Here is a 16274-nt window from a genome sequence, read left to right as displayed (position 1 = left end):
GTGAAAAATTCTACAATCTTAACCAAGATGGAGACATAGTTTTGCTCTTACTTGTGACTAGCCCAGTTTTGTTTGGTTTTTAATTAAATGATTTGTGATAAGGATAAGGAAGGAAAAAACAAACAAGTGGAGTAAGCTTTGTAGTTCATCGTTTGCAGCCTTCCATGGAAAAGGATATCATGGAGTAACAAGATCTTTATGTGTCATATGAACTGATAGACATTTAAATGTAATGGTTCAGCAAGTGCCTTGCACATGGCCCCCTGAGCCTTCCAGACATGGAAAGATTTCTGTTTGTTACTGAGGGCTCAGAACCTAGCAATGCTGCATTTGGCCAAGTTAATCCTGAAAGACTAATGTCAGCCCACACAAAACTGTTTTCAAGCAACTTCTGTAATTAACCTATTTAATAGATAACCACTGTCACCTACAAGGCCAGCACCAAGTTATTTTATCTACTTTGTTTTGGTTATTTTTGCTTTAAGATTTCAGCCTTGGTTTTTACAGTTCTTGTAGGTGTAGCTTTACTAGCCCTCCCAGGCTTCAAAACAATATCCAGGATCATTCAGATTCAGTTTGGACCTTTTGTAATTTATGTCAGTTGGGTGCATTATTGTAGGTTGAAGAGCACAAAATTGTGATGTTAAATAGCCACAGATAAAAAGAACAAAATACCTTTAATCTGGTGCATTAATAGTTGGGATTTTTCTTCAGTTTTGTTTTGGTTTTAACATAGTCATTGTAATCATGACAAGGTTTAGTACACTTGGCATTGTCAGGTTAAGAGTTGGACTGGATGATCTTAAAAGTCTTTTCCAACCGAATCGATTCTGTGATTCCATCATGAAACAATAATGTTTCTGTTGGTGAAAATTCCCTGCATTGGAAGTTTTCTAAGAAAAATCAGACTGATAAAACCTTAATCTTCAGAAACATTGAGTAACCCAAAATTTAGTTCTTTCCAGGTTCTTTAATTAAATGCACAGTAGAGATGTGAACAGGGTCTGGTTACTTACGATGTTCTTGGCTGAGACCCTGGGAACGTTTCTGAAGGTGCTCCATACTGCTCTGGAAAGAAAAAAATGAATAGGTTGGGTTTATTTGCCTCCTTTGTAGCCTATTTTACCCTGTGTTCTCTGAACACCACTTTCTTCTAGGACATAATTGTCATTCAAATTATTCATCATTCCAAATAGGGTTTCCTAATGAAATACCATTTTTCCTCTGATGAACAGCTGTCTTAATGTCTGGTAATGAATGTACACAATCTCTTATGCCATTTCTAAATTCATCACTGTTCAACAAAGCACAGGAAATCACACCTCTTCATCAATGTCAGTCAATTGACATGATATATATAACACACAGCATACAAAACTATTTGTCAATAAACATATTGTGTGTTTCTTTGCTATCTACTTACTCTGATCCTTTGCTACAGATCCTTCAGGTTGCAATTCCTAGAAAAAAAAAAGGACAAAGTGCAAATTGAGAATAAAATAAATGAGCTCTCTTGTAAGAGCTCGGTACAGACGATTTGTTTTCCATGTGTTACTTTACTGTAATAAACATTTCAACTAGCTTGCCAAAGTGTCCAAAGTCTAAGCTGGCCTGACATAGCTGAGCATGGACAGAAATGATAACATGCTACTGTCACCAAAAACTGGTTGTTAGCACATTAGGGGTATGTGCATTCTTGAAGAAATATTTTTTAAATTTTCTAAGATCTGCCAAACATATCTGTTTAGCACAGTCAGCAAATATTTCTGTTAACAAAAAGATAAAATATATTTTGTGCTTCAGCAGATACTTAAAATGTCTCAGAAAAGTAGTTGCATTTGAAGACCACAATTACAACAAATGTCTAAGTTGCTGACGCACTTTTTATTTACCCCCATTTTGCTTTAACTTATCTGACTACTTCTGAAGCAAGTACCTCCTCACAGCCCTTATTTACAGAAGGGGGACAAAATCAGACAGAAACACATCCAAGAGCCAGAAAGGTCTCTTCTAGTTTATCAAAAGTCCTGGCAGAAAGAGGGTGTCTTACCTTTGCTGGGAATGGAAATTTGGAAGGCTCTGCTTTAGTAGGCGTATTAAGAGCTGTCAGGGGAGGTGGCCAAGAGCGGGTCATTTCCTGGAAAGAGATTGAAAGAAGCAGCTACCAGGAGTTTTGCTGATAGGCACAGAGATTCATTTGGATCTCCCTCTTTATGCATTTGGGCATATTTCCCCATGGTTGCTACAAAAATAGTGATACACATTACTAATAGGCAAGAACACAGGATATGCCTGGTGAGACACAAAAAGATGCCAGACTTCTAGGAGGAGTCTTTTTGCTGCAACCCCAACCAACACAGAGTAGCCAGTGGGCACCTGTGCACAGCTCCCCTCCAGCAAAACATTGCCTCAACAGCAGCTTCTGGAGAGCTATTGAGGCATCAGAATTTTGCAACCTCAAGCAACAGCAAGGGAAGTGAATTGCAGAAACCAAAGTGTTCCACCAGGACTTCAGCATCTCACAACAGCATTTGACATCAAGGAGCCCTCTCCTCAAGATCAGCACCACTGGCTTGGGAATCCCAGGGCATTTTCACACTGTGCACGGGGAAGGGATAAACACGGACTCAGCCAAAGCCACCTGGAGCCTGTGCTGCTCACAGAGGCAGTTCTGACACAAGGTTACAGCATTAGACGTGGCTTTGCTCTGCATGAGCAGACTGGAATTTCAGTGAGGGAACAGTAGCCCAGCAGCAGTGCCATGCACAGGCAGGTGGGAAGGACACAGGTGTGCTCCTGCTCAGGGCCACACTGCTGGGGCTGGCAGCACAGACATGAGGCAGCTTATCCAGAGCCTTTGGAGGAAGGGAACTTGGGAATGGCAAACCCCTGACTTGATGTAGGAGTACCTCTGGCTGTCTCAGATGGCTTGTCAGTCTTGAACTGCACCAGACTGTATGAGACTTATGTGCTGATAGAAAGACTGATCTTACAACTCCAGCTGTATTTGAGGCTGACTCTTATCTTTACTTTTCCTTAGCACAGCCCAAAACTAGTGACAGCTACATCTGCTCAGTGAACAGAAGCAGAGAGGTATTTTTTCCCCAACCATTACCTTAAAGCACGCAAAATCTAAGAAAAGACAGATCTATTATTTAAGGTTACCTACCCTCAAAATTTCTTCAATGGACTGCACATCAATGGGATTAGTTTGCTGTAACAAGAAAGAGGGAAACAGCATGAGTTTGTTTGGGTTTTTTACCAACTGACATGAGAAAGGCACGCACCCAGTGAACATTTGCTTATCAACAGCTCAATAAATTTCATGGAAGCCCATTAGTAATAAAATGCTAGTAAGGATTAAAATCCCCATTAGAAGGGCAGTTAATAATGCACTTCTAAAATGCTTCATTTTCAAGTCCTGGGCAAAGGTGACTGGAAATTCCGCCAGGACACTGTCTGGAATGAGGTAAAATTACATGAGCAATGCCACCAGTGGCAAATGGCATTTGCAAAGCTACTGGCAGTAAATGAAAAAGGGGGCATCACAGGACTTTTGGTGTTGAATAAAGCTGAAACCAGTCTGACTCATCAATCCCAAAGTTAAACATCCTGACAGTGAGATAAAGACGTGGTAGACCTGGTAAAGTACCTGATAAAGGAACAAACATTCTACTGATACTACCAATAACTTATCTAAAGTTGCTGAGCTGACACAGCTAGCCTGAAGAGATCTGACAGTCAATCACTTGATACTATAAAAGCCCAGTCCCGAATTTTAATGGCAGGGTCATCTAACATATCCCTTCTCGGAGTGTATGTGTGCTTCCACACATTGATGTGCCCCAGCCATGGGGAAGACCACTTCCCTTCCACAGATCAGCTTCTTATCTACTACAAGGCATGTGTTTTGAAAGTATCTGTCATTTACATGTCCTTTCCTAACTGGTATCATTAAAGGAGGCTGAAACAGAAAATAATCAAAGAGCTGAGTAGTTGTAACAAGTAAAATGCATGCCAGGTCAGTTTCTTGTCTATAAACAAGAAATTCTATGGAAGTGTTCAGTCATCAGAGTAATTGCTGAAAGGGAAAGGCCAGGAAGATTTTATTCCCATTCAAGGAAATGGACAGTGAGCTGCAGTGCCCAATCAGAAGGATCTTCCCCAGAAAAAAAGTAAAGAGAAATGCAAGCAGACACTTCAATAAAGTCCAAAACTGTCATCATTGGCCCTTTCACAGGAAGTCCACTCATCTGTTTCCCACATGCTGCACTATTTACATTGGAAAGAGGAGATGAGGAATGCCTTTTCCTTGCAACCTCATTTGCCTGAGTCTACATAAAGCTCTCATTGAAGCAATGCTCATTTGACAAAGCCTTTCTGAATTTCTTCAGTAAATCACACAGGGAGAGCTGCTTCTGACCTTACACACCCAAACAAATGAAAGCTGAGGCACGGCCAGATTAGTCACACGAATGAAAGCAATGCCTGCAGATGTGTCCCACAGCAGACAGGAGAAGAGGACAGGGAGGGCAAACAGCAAGGAACTACCACATGGCAAGAGACTGGAATGCTTCGTAACTCATGGTGCCAAAAAAGGCACCCCTTTTCCTTTTTCTTCTCAGCAGGGTTAACCTGGTAGCTCAGCCTAATTTACTTCTTAATTCAGTAAGTGGTGAACAGCAGACACATTCACTTGCATCTTCTTGTGCAAAACGCTTCAGAAACTCCTGAGATATCCCATGACAGCACCACAGAAAAAAACTTCCCAGGAAACTGGAAAGAAATGACAATCCTGCCTGGACAAAGTATTTCAAAACTCTCTCTTTAATGGACTGAATGCAACAAACCAAAGTCAGTTTACTTCACCCATTTCAGAAACTTAAGTTTTATGAGGTGATAAGTGATGACAAAAGTGGAATGCAATTAACCTGAGAACAAGAGAATATCTGTAACAGCCAGTCTGGACCTCTCTAATCCTTGCCAAACAACCCACGTCTCCCTTTTTGGAGTTCTTTCTGATGAGCCTAAAAAGACTTTGACATTGATACAGGTTTACATAGACAGAATATTTATAGTTCAATTGTCTGGAGGATTTATCATAACCCCCAAGGGTTCAGTGACTGGTTCTTTACAGGTCCAGGGGCTCAGCAGAAACCACTTTCTTCCTCATGGCACAAAATTTAAAGGAAAAAAAGCAAACGACACTGAACAAGCACCACACAAGTCTGCATCAGCAGCATAAGGATCTCTGTCTTTGTTGGGTTTTTTAGGACACCATTATCGAATACATGGTGAAATGATTGCTCTGGATATTATAATCACAGGTTGTTTGGAACAAGTACAGGGTCAAAACCACACCAAAACTGGTCAGAGTCAGCTGACTGCACAGGGGTTCTGCTCTCAGGTAGGACTGTGATTGTCCCTGTGCCCCAAACCTGTGGGGCACACCCCCTTTCCCTCCATCCCAGCTCCAGTGACTGAGGACACTTCTCTTTTACAAAGCTATCCAGTGCCTGATGAAGCTGGGCTTTTCTGCATCCTGAGTATCTTTCCCACTTTTGTTTGTTGTTGGTGGTTTTTTTTTGTTTTTTTTTCCTTCAAGTCACATCTTGGCTGTGTTTCAGCTTGTTAAACCACTAAATCACCATTAAACCACAATTACCACCCAGCAGCCAGGGATGTCCTTGTCAGCTTTAAGAGAAGAGTTTAGGGGAAAGGAGAAATACGATGCTGCTGCAGGAAGAGCTACAAAGCCATAAAGTCAAAGAAGTCCCTGAAAGGAGCTCAACTCCACTGAGGACTGTGGTCATGGGAGATCAAATATTCCACATTGCTGTCTATCCCTGCTAACTCTTTTACAGCCTTTCCTGGGAACACTGTAACGTGCAGACAGACAACTCCAGTTAAGCCTGGTGCATATTTGGTGTCTGACACTGACATCTGTACAATCCCCAGCTTGGATTTCCTTATGCCACACTCTTTCAGTTTGGGAATGACATAGGCACCTCCAAACATCACTTACAAAATATTTTGATGGTCAAGGTCAAGCACAATCATGGCACATCCAGAATTTTTGGCTTGCTGGGTTTGGTTTGGTTTTTTAGAGACAGTGTTCCCACGCAAACTGATGCTGTGCTTTTATAACAGCTAGTTCCCGCAGCAATAATACTAATTTAATTACTAATAATATTAATAAGAATACGGATTTAAAAGTAAAAAAAAAAAAGGGAAAACAGGTCCTGAAGGATTCATTACTACTTGGATCATGAACTGAAAAATACTTCAGGACAAAATGATTTTAAGCATCTACACAAACGTAAGAAGCCCTAGAAGTTACTTGAGAAATTAGTCTGTCTTTACTACAACAGGCATGCAGAAATGCACAGGTGCACATACCCACAAAAGAAGAGAGGGAGCTCTTAATTTAGAAAACAATTTAAAATCCGCACAGGCATTCAATTCACACTACATAGCAAGTGTGTGATGAAACTCTCAGAAATACTTCCACGCCCTCTCCTCACGAGCAATTCCAAAATCCACACACTTTCATGAACGCATAGCTCTGCTCACGCCCTGAACCTCGCACTGCTCTGCTAGAGAATGAATGAGGAAATCAGGATAATAAACTAAAAACCAAGCCCAAACAAAACTGCCTAAGGAACCACCAGGCACACAAAAGAGATGCCCCACTGGCCATGATACTATATGGGCCACAGACACTACAAAGAATAAGCAGTGATTGTTTTGAGGGGTTTTTTTTTGTAATGAAGATGAGGTCAGAGAGCTTCTAAGGTTATTTCTTTTTTAAAAGATATTCCATTAAAAATTACAGCACACATTTTCATTCCACTCTGTCACATGTGTCAAGTGGAGCTGAAGGACTGTATGGCTCTCACGTGTGGAAGAAGGGGGCTGAAGCTTTCTCCCTGGTCTTTAAATAGCCTGCCTCATCAGGAGGCTGTGGCAGACTACTTTCAAGCAAGATGTCAAAAAAATCACCTCTCAGAGAGAGTTGGCCATGCATTATTTCAGAAGCCACCATGTGACACTGCTGAGATGTGTGGGCTCAAACAAGGCCAGGGGCAGTCAGAGCACACAGGGTGTGCAAGGACAAGGACAGGAGGTCTGGAGCAGACATTAACTGGATCAGATACAGGCTGCCTCTCAGGCAAGCGTTAAGGTGTCACAGACCTTTCTGTTCCTTCTCATCTCAGTAATTTCCACCCAACTGCTTATCCCTGCTATTTGAAAGCCTCTGCTGTCACAGCCCATTTGGAGCTGCCCCCTGACATCCTGTGCACAAACAAGCCCCTTGTTTCTCCTTCTCCATCTTAAGTGAAACTGGTGCTGCAGGTACCCAGGCAGTGTAGGAGAGGAGCAGCTACAGCACAAGTGCGTTGCCTGCTATCTCCTCCTAATTAAAACTTAAATGTGTGTGTGTACAGCGCAAGCATGCCAGCTATTGCTCTTTGCCTGATCTCAGACTGAGTTATTAGCACCAACAAAACCCAAGCAAGTGGTGCAGCAACAATAAGAAAAGCCAATTATGAGTTCCATGCCCTTCATTCTGCTGTCAGGTTTTCTTTGTTTCCTAATGAGAGCTTTGCCCCTGCAACTGTCAGCAGAGAAGGTTGCCAGCTTTCAAAACCCAAATAAACAAACCAATCACATTTTCAGTTGCTTCCCATTTAATACTATGCTTTAATATATTTGAATAGGAATATCTAGTTTTAAATTTATTTTTTCATGTCAACTGCCCAATCATTGCCACTAGAATGCAACGAAGGCTACTTAAGTGTTCCATATCACAGAACATAAGTCTTACAATTATTTTCATTTTATAAATCTGTAGCACCTCTTATATTGTACCCAATATTTGCATAACTAGAAAATAATAATTTTAAAACCTTTATGAAGTGGGTATTTGAGATTATGAGAAAAACACAAAGAAAACCTGTCATGCAATCAATGTATGCTTTGCTACCAGCAATTTTTTTCCCCTTGAAAGCACACAAAATCCATGTATGATGCAGTATTTTCCCATGTGCACTAACCTAGTCCATGGCCTTGTATTCCCTGAGCTATGGATCAAGGATATTTTAATTGCTTGCAGCTAAATGGATTGGAAACAATAGAAAACAACTTGGTTTTGAAGCACTTCCTGGTGAAACTTAGTAACCACAACAGCTCCCTGAGGCATAAAACCACATTTTCATTTCCAGCCCAAAGGTTCCATCAGCACCCAACTCTTCTAAAAAAACACAACTTCCTCAGCTCTGGCATCAACGGCCACTTGGGTGAACCTGGGAAAACATCACTGTTGCAGCTGCTGCAATAAAAAAAACCCCTGCAAACTACTGGAGAAGTGACTACACAGGGGAAACAGGGATGAAAAGCTAACAAAAACATAAAATTGTGTCAAGTAAGAAAGCTGCAGGCAGGTAGTCAACACAAGATTTTCTTCTGATTTCTTTCATGTTAAGAATTGTAGGGATTTGGGTTTTTGCTTGTTTCCTTTATAAAGTTCATGCAAAAAGTGTTAGTGTTTTTAAAAGGAAAAAGGCGGAGCTTGAGCTAAAGCTTACAAGTGTGCACTGTCGCCTGTGAGCTTTGGATTAAGTCAATAACAAATCAGCCTAAAGTGTGTGCAAACACTTCAAATCAAACTGTATTTTAAGGATGAGACCATCCCTTCCTTGACTTCACACTTCCCTCATATGCAAGTGTGGGAATACTTGCATATATTTAGGTTTTCCTTGGTGCTATTTCTCTATTAAGCTCAAAAACATTTCAGAAATATACAACAAGAACAGACTTTCATTACTGTAATGAAACCGTTATAGACATCATTTGTTTAAAATCTCAAATCATACAGAGCTCAGTATGTCCTTAATGACTGGGCTACAGATTTTAAAGGCTATTTTATTACAGGGAATATTGTCTGAGGTTTCATTACTACTGTAAAATAACATAGAGGTACTATTTGGCAGCAGAGTCCCTTTAACAGCAGCTTGAGCTGTTCCAGGAAATTCAGGGAGCTGCTGTCACAGAACAACAAATCCGTGAGAAGGGAAGGCAATTTTATCAGCAGGTTCCCCAAGACTAGGATTAATTTTTACAGGAGAAATTACTGCAAGACACATCACTTTTGGCACAGAAGAAGAAAGCTCACTCCATTTCAAAAGAAACATAACAAAAAAAAAAAAAAAAAAAAAAAACAAAAAAAAAAAAAAAAAAAATAAAAAAAACGACACCAAACATAAGGTAGAATACAAAAAGATGAAAAGAGAAAATTAAACACAAATAAAACTGAAACAGCTGAAGTTTTATAAAAACCTTATATCAGATTCTCTTTGTGGAAAGCAGTAACAAGGTAGAACACACTGCAGCAGCTGTAAGAAATACATGTTTGGGGATGCACTTGTTTGAGTTTTGTGCCAGCTTCAGGTAGCCAGATGGGTGGGTTAAGCTAAAGGGGCAACACATCCTGGGTTTCCCCTCTCACCAGCCTAGTTCTTCAACCTAATGGAGTGAGACTGGAATAATTCCAGCAAATCAAAGCAAAGCTAAAGTAGATCTTCTTGACATTGCTTCCAGTGTTAAGTTTCACTTCTGTAGTTCATGAAAAACAAAACCTATTTATGCTTTTTGCTGTACACAAAGTAAAACAATGCTGAGGCACCACAGAAATGTACAGAAGGAGTCTGTCTTATCCAGCCAGATAAAGTCTTTGAAATTACACTATAAATGCATTTGTTTTCTCATTTGTGTTTATGCTGCTTGCTTGACATCACAAATCTTCATTGTAGATGACAAATCCAATCTACCAGTCTCAGAGTCTACAAGAGCTTTTTAAAATAATTTCTCTGGGTGCTATTTCAGGTCCTCTGTGGGCACCAGGGTTTCACCAGCAGCTTGCCTGTAGCCAAGTTCCCTGTGGACAGTTTCACAAGCACACTTAACTCGTTTGAGTCCACTCCTCTCTTTTCCAAGGCAACACCAAAGTTATTCCACTAAAAAAAAGCTACCTTCTCTTCTGCTTCTGCCCATACCTCAACTCAGCGGCCCAGCTCCAAGTGAAGACAGCAGCTCCAGTCTGTCACTGCTCTCATCCCAGGTTTGAAAACAAATCAAACCATTCCCATGAGTTTTCTTCAGCTGACACTGAATGATCCTGGCAATTTAAGCATTTTACATTAAAATACTCAACAAACAATGGTTGTACTGTCCTGTTCCTGTGTGGGTGCCTGCAGGAAATAAAACATTCTTTAAAGATTTTACATGCTTTTCTAACCCCGAGATGGATTATTTTGTTCAATCTAAAAATAAATACTCAGGCCTCCTTGTGTTCAAACGGAGTAAGAAAAACAAATTGCTGTTTTGTCTTTCTTTGACTGAAGTAGCCAAGGGGGTTGTGTCCTGGGGGAACAGGCTGTTGATATGTTTTAATGAAGGATTCATTACAAATCCTGAGCTGCTGACAAAAATTTGTGCATCTCTTGTTAGCTCCATCTAATAATAATAAAACTGAAATCCAAACAAAGTAAGCCTGGAAGTTAAGTGCAGCATCACCTGTACATTGCCAGGACTCCAGCCAAGGCTGATTATCTCTCTGGTAAATTGCCCTGCATAAAGAACCTCCACACAAGAGCACCTCTCCACTGCAATTACCACTGGTAGAGTAGCTCTCAAAAATCTAGTTCTGACCACTTGATGCCACAAAACTTTCTTACCTACTGTCCCCTTAAGGTGTCTCCACAGTAAATAATTTTTAATACTGCTTACGGTGAATCTCTAAGTATTGTGTCCATAAAAGGCCAAAGTTGTGCCCCCTTGTTCCCTGCAGAATGAATATACAATTTTCTTTCAATGTAAGCATTTGAGTGAGAGCAGCAAGCCACTGTTTCAGGTATTTTCTCATTTCTAGTACCACCTCATTGCAATTTATGCTCATAGATATACTTTTACAGTATTTTGAGTAGCCTGACTCTAGCCTACTCCAGAAAAAGGCTGGCCACTGCAGCTGAAACAACAAAAGATAAGAAAATAATAAATATGCTTGTTAAGACCATCAAGAAAATTGGGGCTTTTGGTAGTGAGAGGCATCCTGTGGTTCTGAGGATCACTTCAGATAATTAACTGCTGTTATCTCTCAGAAATGCTTTCCATTTCCAAAGACCACTTTCCCCTTAGAAAACAAACAGACTTAGATTGATGATGGAAGTGGTGGCACTTGGTGCACCTCCCCTTAAAGACTCAGTAAACAAGACTTGGAGATGCAGGCTCTCCCAGCTGTTTGAAAGCACCCTCAGCACCTCCCTGCATTACCAACACTGCCAATAAAAGTTTGGGAAATAAAACAATTTGAAGAGGCAGGCTGGAGCCTGGAGCAACATCACCAGTCCCACACCAGCACCCGGCACATCTCTGTGCTGCTGCTTGGGATGGGCTGCACAGCCTGGAGGGGAGCTAAAAGGCATCAGTCATCAAGACCAGTGCATCAAAGTAGAAGGCAAGTGGGAGGGACATGAATGAAGGGATGCTTGTTAGTACATCTAAGGATAGCATTCCCAAAAAAAAAAAAGAGAAGAAAACACACGTGTTGAAAGGATAGGAACTGTATTTTTCTCCCTAAGAAAATTAAGTTCTTAACTCAGAAAGAGCCTACATGCTATTTTTAAACTTTAATGGAAATGGAAAATATATCTTTAAATGCTTCCAAACCAAGGAACTCAACTTGCAGGGAAAAAAATAACAGGATATCCTTTTGCTTGCAAAGGCAACTATCACTATTGTTTTATAACTGAAGTAAATGCAAAATAAACCCTATTTCCAGATTTTATGTTTTGTGGTTGTAACAGCAAGGTGCCTTATTATTATCACCATTATCATGTCTATACAGATGAAAGTTATCCTCCTCGAGACAAATATTGGACAGGTCTCTTGGAAGCTCCCTGTCTTGCTAAAGACAATGGGAAACCAAAGCAAGTCCTGCCCACCAGTTATCTGGTCACTCTTCAATTTTGTATGCTAAACAGAGTGATCAGGTAACTGAAAGTAGCCTAACTTGAAAGCAGCTTAACTTATACTTTCAGCTGTAAAAGCAGCAGAGGCTGACATGGTCTTCTCCCAGGAGATGTTTGTTATTACTCAGCTGAGCACACAGAGACACTTTCATCATCTCCCCAGCAAACAGCTTACAGCACCCTGAGCTTGTTTGCCAGGTGGGAATAGAGGCCAGGGCTGAACAGAGCCTTCTAGAACCTTCTTTGCTTATGCTGTGTCTAGAACCTACAATATTTTAAATCTGTATATAGAAGACACTTGCCTTTGTCGTGATTCAAAATGCAAGGTTCCTTAAAAGACATTTTTATCATTCCCTAAACTCTGCATTAAAGGCTGCAGACGGTGTTCCTCAAGTTCCAGGAATTCTTTATGGCCAGGCTTACACACTGCAGAGCTGTCACACACAATTTTTACCTTCAGCCAAGCAACGCAGGAGGTGCTGAGCTAATGTACCTGGCTGGCATTTGAGAAGTGATCCTTGTCACTCAGGTGTAATAGGAAGGCTACAGGCCATGAGACTCCCAGGCTCAAAAAGCTATCAGAAAACAAAGCAATGCTGAGAGGATGGGAGAGGATCAGTTCACTGTTTCTTTCCCTGTTTGTATAATCTGGAGGGAAGAAACAGCTTTTTTGCTTATTTAACATACTGTCTGAATAGCTTGGAATTAAAATCCAAAAAAGGAGAGATGGTTACAAGAAGTACCAAGACACCAACCAACCTTTGCCTAAGGAAAAGCTTTCTCCATCTTTTTTTGATGCATCCTAGGGACAGCAAACTGAAGAAGACTACAGACATTTCCAGATTTTCTGTGTCACTGTTTTACTGCCCATAATTTCCTTCACAAATAATTGCTCAAATGCTGCCAATGTTTTTTTGGTTCCCACAAACCAATGGAAAAATACTCAAATAATTTAAAATACCTCAGGGATGTGAGCAGGCAGGTTCATAATTTGTAGCCATGATGGATAGGGATCACCACCTTTGTGTACTGTGATTTTTTTATGTCCTTTTAGGCACTGTCTCTACATTGTAAGTTTCACACAGACTCCTGAAAGCTGGACAAGCATTTCCCTACATGTGCACCATAGAAGGCTCCGAGGAAATGTCTTAAGGAAATGTCTAAGGGAAGGGTAGGACATACCCAAGGGGTTACTACTACCATAGCAAACAGAAAAATAAATACCACACTGCTTCTCCTCTTGCTTTCATTATGGAAAAATGTGCAATATTATTGTGGTAACATCAATACTGTATTGGCAAAGAGGGGCAGGAATGGAGCTGACCTGCACCAAGGAGGCAAGGGATGTCCTCTGCACTGGTAAAGCACAGATGGCATTCCTTCAGCACACCCAGCCAAGGATTAACAAAGCAAAAATGCAAAGAGACAAGCAATGTGACAGCCCAAGAGCACCTTCAGTAAAATGCCTGCTTCAAGTGAAAACATTCAGGCTGAATATACCACACCTTTCACCCTTAGAGAACAGATGGTGTCCAGCCAATTCAAGTCTGAATTACAGCCTGGTCTGAACAGCAGTGAGCTGACAGACTGATGAAAGAAACCAAAGTATTCCTTGTATGAGGAGGAATAGGTTGAATCTAACATAACTTTGTCTTCTGGTACATGAATTCACCCTATATCTTCCTAAACCTTTAGCATTTTTCATAAGCCGCTGCTATTCAAAACACAACATGCATAAGTCACGTTTAAAAAATCTACTATCCTTAACCAAAGTTTAAAAAATGTAAGCTTTAGAAGAAATACTACAGTGTTAATAAGCAATCATTCTAGACATTGTTTATTTTACAACAAACTTGTAAAATGCTCAATCACTCCTCCAGTGTGCCTGTTATACAGACATAGAAACATACTTGTAAACACATACAGCAGTTAACCTTAAAAATCATGGGGAAGTGCTCACTCACTTCTCCCCTTGGGGGTACTTTCAATTCAATAGTATATTAAAACAAATACTTGAATTTAGGCTGTAGTTCAAGACAAATTCTCTTAAAATTATGCTATACAGAAACTGAATTCTCTCATCTCCCCCCCCAAAAAAAAAGAATATTGCTATGCTGTTGCTATTCTATCTAACATCGAGCAGTGAAAAAGATCTGAAAACATTAAGTAGGTTCTTTGGAGTTTTTTTAATGGTCAATTGTTTCTTTTCACTTAGTGAAGCTTAGTAAACCAGCCAAGATAACATTACTGACTGTGGCATAACTTAAGCTACATGGTAATCTCTTGAATAGCAAAAGTTACTGTTTGTCTTCAAAGGAAAGTGCATATTTGAACAAGTCACCTAAACTGGAGTTTCTGTAAGTAATGGGAGTTTAGGTCAAGTTTCAAAACTGGTTAAAAATTAGTCCACAAGCCAAGTGCTATTGAGCTCAATTTCCTTAGCAGCCAAAGCAAACATCACCCTTGTTCCTTCCTCCTTTGATTCCAGAAAAGCTCCATCTGAGGAACAGCCAGAAAGGCCAAAGTGATTGAATTCAGTATCCTGGAAAAGAGGGACTCATAGAAGGCCGTAGTGTCTTTTATTAGATGAAGGAGGCTGTGGGCAAGGGAGGGGACAGAGGACACTTGCCAGCATCCAGCGTTGTTGGGTCTGAAACAAGCACAAAGTGATGTCAGCTGCAGTTTGTCTCCCTGTGGTTGGGTACATGCAAAGGAAGCTGGGCTGATGGCAGAGCCTCTCTGAGAATGCACCCAGACTTTTTGCTTGGAGTACAATGGACTACCAAGATACCCCTGATTGCATGGAAAAAGAGCATCTCAATATCTAATGACATTTATGAACCATTAGACCAATGGAACAAACTGGCAAAAACATGTAACACTGCTAAAGCAGTTTGGAGGAGAAATTGGTGTGTCGAAAATCAGGAGATCAAAAAATTAGGAGTATCACCTTTTCCAACAGGAAATTAAAATATTCTGCTGGCTTAAAACAATACAGCACTATTTTATTGTCTAAATAATAAATGTTCATCATTATGTAGATAAAAACTGGCATCTAAAGCTTGGGAGGGAGAAGGATGTTAAAGATAATTCAGACAACAACATTGTTAGACATCAGAGAAAATGAAAAATGAGACCTGAAACTTCAAAGCATAGAATAACAACACAAGGAAATAAATAAGAGAGGCACAACTCATATAAAAACAGACTACACTGAATAGTGTGCCAGAACAGGAACACTACTACTTGCTGACTTCATTTCAAAAATTACCATATTGCTGTTGTCAAGCTTTGGTGAGCTCTGGCAATCTCATGCCCTACCCAGGGCCATTGGGAAGCCCTTCTCCATGCAGGATTGTACCAGCTCATATAAACAGCAGGGGAACTCCTCTCCCCTTGATGCTGGTGCTCACTGAAAGCTACAGAGCTGACCAATACCTCGGTGAGGCACCTTCCTGCTGCAGCACCCACATGGGGCAAGAGTACCGTGATCAGTGCCCAAGAAGCAAAAGCAGTACCATCAGACTTGTCATAACCCACATCACTCTGCTGATCCATATTCCTATGGAGCATCCTTAAGCTGCAAACTGCCGCTTCCACTAAGGCTTACTGGTAGCCAGTAAAAAAAAAAATCCCATGAAGTAAGAAATGCAACACAAAGCACATGCTAAACATTTCCCTACACTTAAACAAAGCAAAGAATCAGATCAAAGTCCAGAAGGTGCTCAAAGTAGCATTAGGAGAGTGCTAATGTGATGATCAATGTAGGAAAATAAATCTTGTGTTTCATTCCTAAAAGCACATCTTCTGAACAAGACACCACGAGTCTATGGCCAAAATAATTCAGAGGCTTGAAATAGGCAGATTCACTCTCTGAAGAAACATCTCTAGTGACATTTGTGACCACCAAAGCAAAGACCTCCAGGTTGGCACTTACCTATGAAGTACTGCTTGTCCAGGAAGAAGCACAACCACACAGAGTTGTTTTAAGACTTGCCTCGTTTATAAGCTTTTTCATCCTTCAGTAACTAGGGAAGTTAACTCCATTTACATGAGACAGCCTGCAGTTATCACAAGACTCACTGAAAACAACCCCCCTTCTCCCTGCCAGCCTGTCCTTCAGCGACCTGCTCCCAGTCAGCTGTGAAAGGCAGACCCAGACATGGCCTCCACTGGACTTCATGGGGCTGGGTGCCTGCCTAGGTTTCAACCGGTCCTGCTGAAGCCAGCTGCTGACCCCACCCT

At 40.8% G+C, this 16274-nt stretch overlaps 1 protein-coding gene across 3 annotated transcripts in view; it reads right to left on the bottom strand.

Moving 5' to 3' along the window:
• The window catches only part of AFF1 (ALF transcription elongation factor 1), a 66878-nt gene that overhangs the window by 21202 nt on the left and 29402 nt on the right, over window positions 1-16274 (bottom strand). For all 3 annotated transcript variants that reach the window (XM_068187724.1, XM_068187722.1, XM_068187723.1), the window contains exons 4-7: window positions 3170-3214; window positions 2051-2137; window positions 1424-1460; window positions 1017-1068 (exon numbers count right to left, since the gene is read on the bottom strand). In XM_068187724.1, coding sequence (XP_068043825.1) covers window positions 1017-1068; window positions 1424-1460; window positions 2051-2137; window positions 3170-3214 — 221 coding nt within the window. The remainder of the gene's footprint in view (window positions 1-1016; window positions 1069-1423; window positions 1461-2050; window positions 2138-3169; window positions 3215-16274) is intronic.

Source organism: Anomalospiza imberbis, chromosome 4, assembly GCF_031753505.1.
Source record: "Anomalospiza imberbis isolate Cuckoo-Finch-1a 21T00152 chromosome 4, ASM3175350v1, whole genome shotgun sequence".
NCBI classification, from domain to species: domain Eukaryota; kingdom Metazoa; phylum Chordata; class Aves; order Passeriformes; family Viduidae; genus Anomalospiza; species Anomalospiza imberbis.
This window is presented reverse-complemented; position numbering and strand designations above follow the sequence as displayed.